The sequence below is a fragment of the Trichogramma pretiosum genome, unplaced genomic scaffold (assembly GCF_000599845.2).
Source record: "Trichogramma pretiosum strain Unisexual culture from Peru unplaced genomic scaffold, Tpre_2.0 scaffold37, whole genome shotgun sequence".
NCBI classification, from domain to species: Eukaryota; Metazoa; Arthropoda; class Insecta; order Hymenoptera; family Trichogrammatidae; genus Trichogramma; species Trichogramma pretiosum.
This window is the reverse complement of record NW_019641622.1, coordinates 1,636,893-1,643,216: the sequence shown is the minus strand read 5'-3', so window position 1 is coordinate 1,643,216 and position 6,324 is coordinate 1,636,893. Positions and strand designations below refer to the sequence as shown.

The following is a 6,324-nucleotide window of genomic DNA, read 5'->3' as shown; positions in this document are numbered from 1 at the left end:
TGATTTATTTCCTAGTATCTAGTGATAAATTTTTTATGAATGTTAGTGAATAGGTAGAAGACTGGGTTCAAATTCTAATGTGAGATTGTGTATATTTGTGTGAAAAGTTGATTTGGACATAATCAACTTAGTTACCAGTTTCCACATAAATGTTATGATTGTCCTTGATATTAATAAATTAAGACTTGTATGTGAATATGTACTTTATTGATAATCAGTTGATACGACGCAACATCATGTTGGCACGGAGGCCCGTGATCATATGGCGTGTCGCAACAGTGACCGCGCGCCGTAGCCCCTAAACGTCCTCTGGGCCTTTAGGCTCAGTTCACACTACAACATCTCCCTTTCTTTATCTTATACTAATTTAAGTTAAAATAGTTACACTGGTTGACTTTAACATTATAATTAATTTAAGACAAAATCTTTATATTTAGATGGCATCTTTACAGTTCTACCCGATCTAGTCTGCCTCATTGGCTCATTCGCCTGAGTGTCATAATTTTGACTTTGATTAGGTGTGACCTCCTTATCCGCACTAGCCAAAAGCTCCGATTCTTGTGGTTCGGAAGGAGGGAGAGTATTTGATAATTCTGTATTTGAAATTTCATCTCCACATTTATCTGCTGTATTAAAGTTTGTACCTTTTGATAACATTTTTCTATTTCTGCACAATATTCTCCCTTCCTCCGTTTTAACTTGATACGAGCGTGGTTCTGAACCTTCTCTAACAATCACACCATTTCTATGAGGTAACACTCTATTTTCATCGTGAATTTTTACATAATCTCCTTCTTTCAACGGACTCAACATTTTAGCACCTCTATCAAAATATTCTTTTTGTTTTAATTGATTATAAATTAGATTTTCTTTGAATTCTCTTCGACTAATTGGCTTGTTTTTACAAAATGGAATTAAGTTTCGTGTTTTTCGCCCAAAGAGTAGTTCTGTTGATGTTACACCCATCTCATTAATTGGAGTATTTCTATATTGCAACAGAGCTAAGTGCATATCTCTCTTTTCTTGTATAATTTTATAAAACATCTTTTTTACAGTTTCTATATATCGTTCAGCGAGACCATTTGCCTGATGGTGCTTGGGAGATGTAATTGTGCATTTGAAATTCCATTCTTTGCTAAATTTTCTATAAATCTCACTAGTGAATTGTGACCCTGAGTCCGAGTACACTTCTTTAGGAATTCCCAACCGCGAAAAAATCTTTTTTAATGTCTCGACAATGTGTTGGCTTCCTAGATTATCAAGCTTTTCAACTTCAACAAATTTACTGTATGTATCTACTACCAATAAATAGAAATTTTCTTTAAATTTAAAAATATCAGTCGACACTATCTCCCAAGGACCATCTGGTATTTTTTTTAACAAAATCGGTTCTTTTGAATTCTTATTCCTATAACTTAAACAGGTGTCACAGTTTGATACCATATCTTCAATGTGTTTATTGAGACCTGGCCAGAAAATCACTTGTCTAGCAAATGCTTTGGTTTTTTCTATTTCCAGATGTGGGTAATGAATTTGCTGCAGTACATGCTTTCTACAATTTTTAGGTATCACTATACAGAAGTTTTTTAGAATTAAACCATTAGATGTGCTTAATTCTTCTTTAAATGACCAATAAGGCTTTGCTAGTTCATTGACATTATTTTTATTTTCTGGCCAACCCTCCTGAATGTACTTTTTAACAATTTGTAATTCCTGATCATTGTTTGTCTGTATTTCAATCTCTTTTAATCTTTCATCAGTAAAGTCTGCGTTTTTAGTTACCATGCAAACAAATGTTTCAATTTTTTCAGTTTCCAACTCAGTCTTTTCCTTTGAATACGTTCTACTCAGATGATCAGCTATTACAATTTGTTTGCCTGGTTTATAAACAATTTTAAAATTATATGGTTGTAAACTTATTTTAATTCTATGTAGTCGAGGTGGACATTTATTTAGAGGTTTATTAAATATTGCCACTAATGGCTTATGATCAGTTTCTACTATGAAAGATTGGCCATACAGATATTGGTAAAATTTGGTACATCCATGCAAGATAGCGAGACATTCTCTCTCAATCTGACTATATGTTTTTTCAGTGTCATTTAGAGCTTTTGATCCATAAGCAACTGGCCTATAATTTTGTAATAACACACACCCTGTTCCTTCACTGGAGGCATCAACACTTAATACTATTTCTTTACACATATCAAAAAATGCCAAAACAGGAGGCTTACATAACATTTCTTTTAGTTGCGCATACTCTTTGCTATGATTTTCATTCCACAGAAATGGAACTCTACTTCTGGTCAATTGCCTCAGATTGGCAGTAATTTGTGACAGGTTTGGTATGAACTTTCCTACATAATTAATAGTACCAAGAAATCTCAATAGTTCTTTTTGTGTTTTAGGCTCTTGCATTTCATAGATTAGTTTTACTTTGTCTGGATCTACATTTAAACCACTCTGATTAATAATATGACCCATGTATCTCACTTCTGTCACATTAAACTTGCACTTGTCTTTATTAAATCTTACATTATACTTTTTGGCTTGTTCAAGCACTTTTTTCAAAATTTCATTCGATTGCTCAACAGTTTCTGCCTATATTAGTATGTCATCTATATAGATTACAACATTCTCAATATTTTCAAAAATTTTACTATATACACGGTGAAATACTTCAGGACTTGAATTTAAACCATAAGGTAACCTTTGATAACAGTATCTACCGTAAGGAGTGTTAAAAGTAGTGTACTCCTGAGACTCATCACAAAGTTCTATTTGCCAAAATGCCTTGTTGGCATCAAGAGTCGTGAAGTATTTAGCACCATTGAGTTTTGAAGCGATTTCTTCAATTGTAGAAAATTGTTGTTGTTTCCTTAAAATACAACTATTTAAGTACTGTGGATCTAAACAAATACGAATTTTACCGCCTGGCTTATTTACCATTACAAGAGAGCTTACAAATTCTGTGGGCTTCTCTATTTTTTTTATTATGCCCATTTTTTCCATTTTATTTAATTCCATTTTTAATTTTTGTTGTAACTTAAAAGGAACATGTCTACTAGGCTCAACTTTTCCACAAACATTATTTTTCAGTTTAATTCTGTATTTGAAATCTTTTATTTTGTCCACCCCTGTAAATAGCTCTGTATACATGTGTAAAAATTTGGGTATTTTCTCAAGTATTTTAACTTCACATACTTCATTTAATTCTACCTTCAAGTCAACATTATTTTCTGGTTTTATTAGTAAATTACATTTTCGAATAGTCGGCAATCCTATAATAGGAGTGCCTCTTCCATCATAAATTTCAAACCTTAAATTTTGGATAAGCCCGTTAATTTTACAGTTTATAAGTTTACTTTCCCAATGGTTTTTATTCTTTCATGAGCGTAGTTCTTTAATATTAGATTTGTTTTTTCAATCGTTTTAATACCCAATTTTATACACATGTCTACAGGCAGCACATTACATTGTGCTCCTGTATCGAGTTTAAACATCAATTTCTTATTTTTATAATCAATTACTTCAACCTGTTGCATCCAATCTTTTTCTGTATTGATGCTGTCGACGTGTATACTTTCTATTACATAACCTTCTGAACCGGTTTCATATTCTTCGTCGTCCACATCAACTACTTGAATCCTTTGAGCGTTGCACATTTTGCTGAAGTGATTCATCTTGCTGCAATTATTACATGCTTTCCCATACCATCTTAATAAAAGACCTTGCCGGCCTTGGCATCTATGCTCCCTTCAACATCGAGAGCCTGATTGCAGGGCCAAACATCCCGGCCTGCAAAGCGGTCTTCGCCTTTCTGACTCGATGCCACATCTCTGTTTAAGCCATACTTGCACTCTCACTCATCTCACAACGCAATTCACTCTCACCCTCTCCTCCCACCATACCTTTTGTAAAACAAGAAAAAAAATGTAATAATAATAATTTTCACACCGGCCTAATTCTAATTTTATACACTATATATAATCGCATGTAATTCTATTTGTAAATAACTGTAACACAAATGCAATAAAGCAAGTGTGAATACCCCTAGACGGGTCCTAACACACTATAATATAAAAAAAAAAAAACATGCTTTCCCATACGCAGGACATCTATTCCATTCATGTACATAACCGCATTTCTTACACGGATTTGTTCTTCCACTCTTGAATTTTGTCGAATCCGAGGTCGTCGAGCTGGCGTTGCTGAGGTTGGTCGATGCCGCCCCCTGTTGTCGTGGATTGAGATTTTTCGGTTTATCGTAGTTGGACTGCTTCTTTGTTGATTTTTTCTGAGAATTGTGCTCTTTTCGCATATAAGCTACTTCTGCGTTTTCTTCAAATTTTTTCACTTGGGCTTCCGCCAACTCAGCCGTTCTACATATTTTTATTGTTTTCGTCAAGTCTAGATCACTTTCACGCAGCAAACGACTCTTCAATACTTTATCGGAAATGCCTGCGATTATTCTATCTCGAATAAGTCTTTCTTGTAAAGTTCCAAAATTGCAATCTTTACTCAGTTTTCTTAACTCTGTCACGAATGCATCAAAACTCTCGTCACTATGCTGATTTCGTGTGAAAAACAGATGCGAATAAACACTTTCATTTTTTGCCGGTACAAAATAATCATCAAATTTCTTAATCACTTCTGAATATTTTTTCTCCTTTTCTATCAGGGAAAAAGTATTATAGATATCCAGGCACTGCTCACCCATGCAGTGTAGGAGTAGAGCCAATTGTACTTTGTCTTCCTGCTTGTCAGCACCTGATGCAGTTCTGTATATTTCAAAGCGTTGTTTCCATCTTGTATAGCTCTCCATTGTTAGGTCAGCCAACGACTCTGGTGGTTTTAACCCCGTCAGGCTTTGTGTGGGCGCCATTTTTATTTCTCTCTTCGTTTCAAGCAGAGCACTTATCCACGCACCCATTCACTTATTTTATTCACTATATTGTTCACCACAGCCGCAGCGCCATGTTATGATTGTCCTTGATATTAATAAATTAAGACTTGTATGTGAATATGTACTTTATTGATAATCAGTTGATACGACGCAACATCATGTTGGCACGGAGGCCCGTGATCATCTGGCGTGTCGCGACAGTGACCGCGCGCCGTAGCCCCTAAACGCCTTCTGGGCCTTTAGGCTCAGTTCACACTACAACAATAAAACCCATATTAGCGTATACTAACATTTTAGTACAACTTATAAAATGTAGTGATGAAATTGGCGTATTTGGCTTTGTGTGGCTGTCTGGAATAATTGAACAGTGTCCATGTGGGTTCAATATGTTGAAAATTCAAATTGAATTACTGTTCTTTATCGTCCAAAAAGTTTTAAGCAGCCTCAGTGACATGAGAGTATCATTATGACATATATTGATGTATTTTGGTTTTCTTCAACTCTTGGGCAGTTACGTTTTATCTCAAAATTGCTTTGTTGCCGTAACTTTCCATGTAAACCGTTTGAGCAAATGAGCTAAAATTTTCGGGGATTGTTCTACATGAGAATGGCTACAAGCGCAAGCACTTTCAAAGGTATTGGGACAAATGAGCACTTTTTTCAGGCTATGATGTAGCATAATCTGTCATTTTATCATATATATTAATGAATAAATATGGGTAAGGCTCAGAATTTTTTAAATAAACCTGCGCTCGTATGTCACCGATCTTGACGCGCTTTTGGTATGTTGTAGTACATGGTAAAAAAGACCCAAAACCAAAATTTTAGACCCCCTCCCCCCTCCTACCCCCCACTTCCGGTATAAACGTCCATTTTCTATCTATATTTTTTCTGAAGGCCTGAAGCAATTAAAAAATCTGAAAAAATTCACAAAAATACTTTTTAACAATCCAAACAACCTTGAATTTTTTCAGATTTTTTGAGTGCTTCAGGCCTTCAGAAAGAATTATTGAAAATTTTGAAAATTCATATACGGCGCTACGATGCAATACAAAGCCCGATATTTTTTCCCACTTATTTTTGACATCAAAATACATAATTTTAAATTTTTTCAGATTTTTTCATACAGAGCGCTGGCGGTTTTTAGCCGAAAAATGCCCTTTTTTTACGAAAATAATTTTTGTAGGGCGATATGAAGCTTTAAAAAATCTGGAAAAATTTTTTTCTTGTTTTTCAGGTCAAAATACATAACCTTGAATTTTTTCAAATTTTTTAATTGAAGGCTATAGCATCTGTGGCTAAAAAACGCTATTTTTATGAAAAACGGTTCCTGGAACCCAGAGGTTCCGGTAAAAAAATTTGAAAAAATTTTTTTCGAATTCCTTGTCAAATTTTAATAAATTTTGACCGTCGCAAAA

General features: G+C 34.5%; 1 protein-coding gene across 1 annotated transcript; it reads right to left on the bottom strand.

The window, feature by feature from the left end:
• Nucleotides 1-408: 408 nt before the first annotated feature.
• Nucleotides 409-3,683, bottom strand: LOC111693659 (uncharacterized protein K02A2.6-like). The gene is made up of 4 exons (XM_023458988.1): nucleotides 3,476-3,683; nucleotides 2,680-2,909; nucleotides 2,235-2,601; nucleotides 409-1,877 (listed from the first exon to the last, which is right to left on the bottom strand). Exons 1-4 carry the CDS (start codon nucleotides 3,681-3,683, stop codon nucleotides 409-411), a joined length of 2,274 nt encoding a protein of 757 aa, XP_023314756.1.
• Nucleotides 3,684-6,324: the final 2,641 nt, after the last annotated feature.

Excerpts from the sequence above, each read along its gene's own strand:
- LOC111693659 (XM_023458988.1), bottom strand. The coding sequence starts at position 3,683 with ATGAATCACTTCAGCAAAATGTGCAACGCTCAAAGGATTCAAGTAGTT. Across the intron at positions 2,910-3,475 it reads ACTCGATACAGGAGCACAAT|ATCCACAGTACTTAAATAGT; the intron begins GTAATGTGCTGC and ends GTATTTGTTTAG. Across the intron at positions 2,602-2,679 it reads GTTTAAATTCAAGTCCTGAA|GCAGAAACTGTTGAGCAATC; the intron begins GTATTTCACCGT and ends ATACTAATATAG.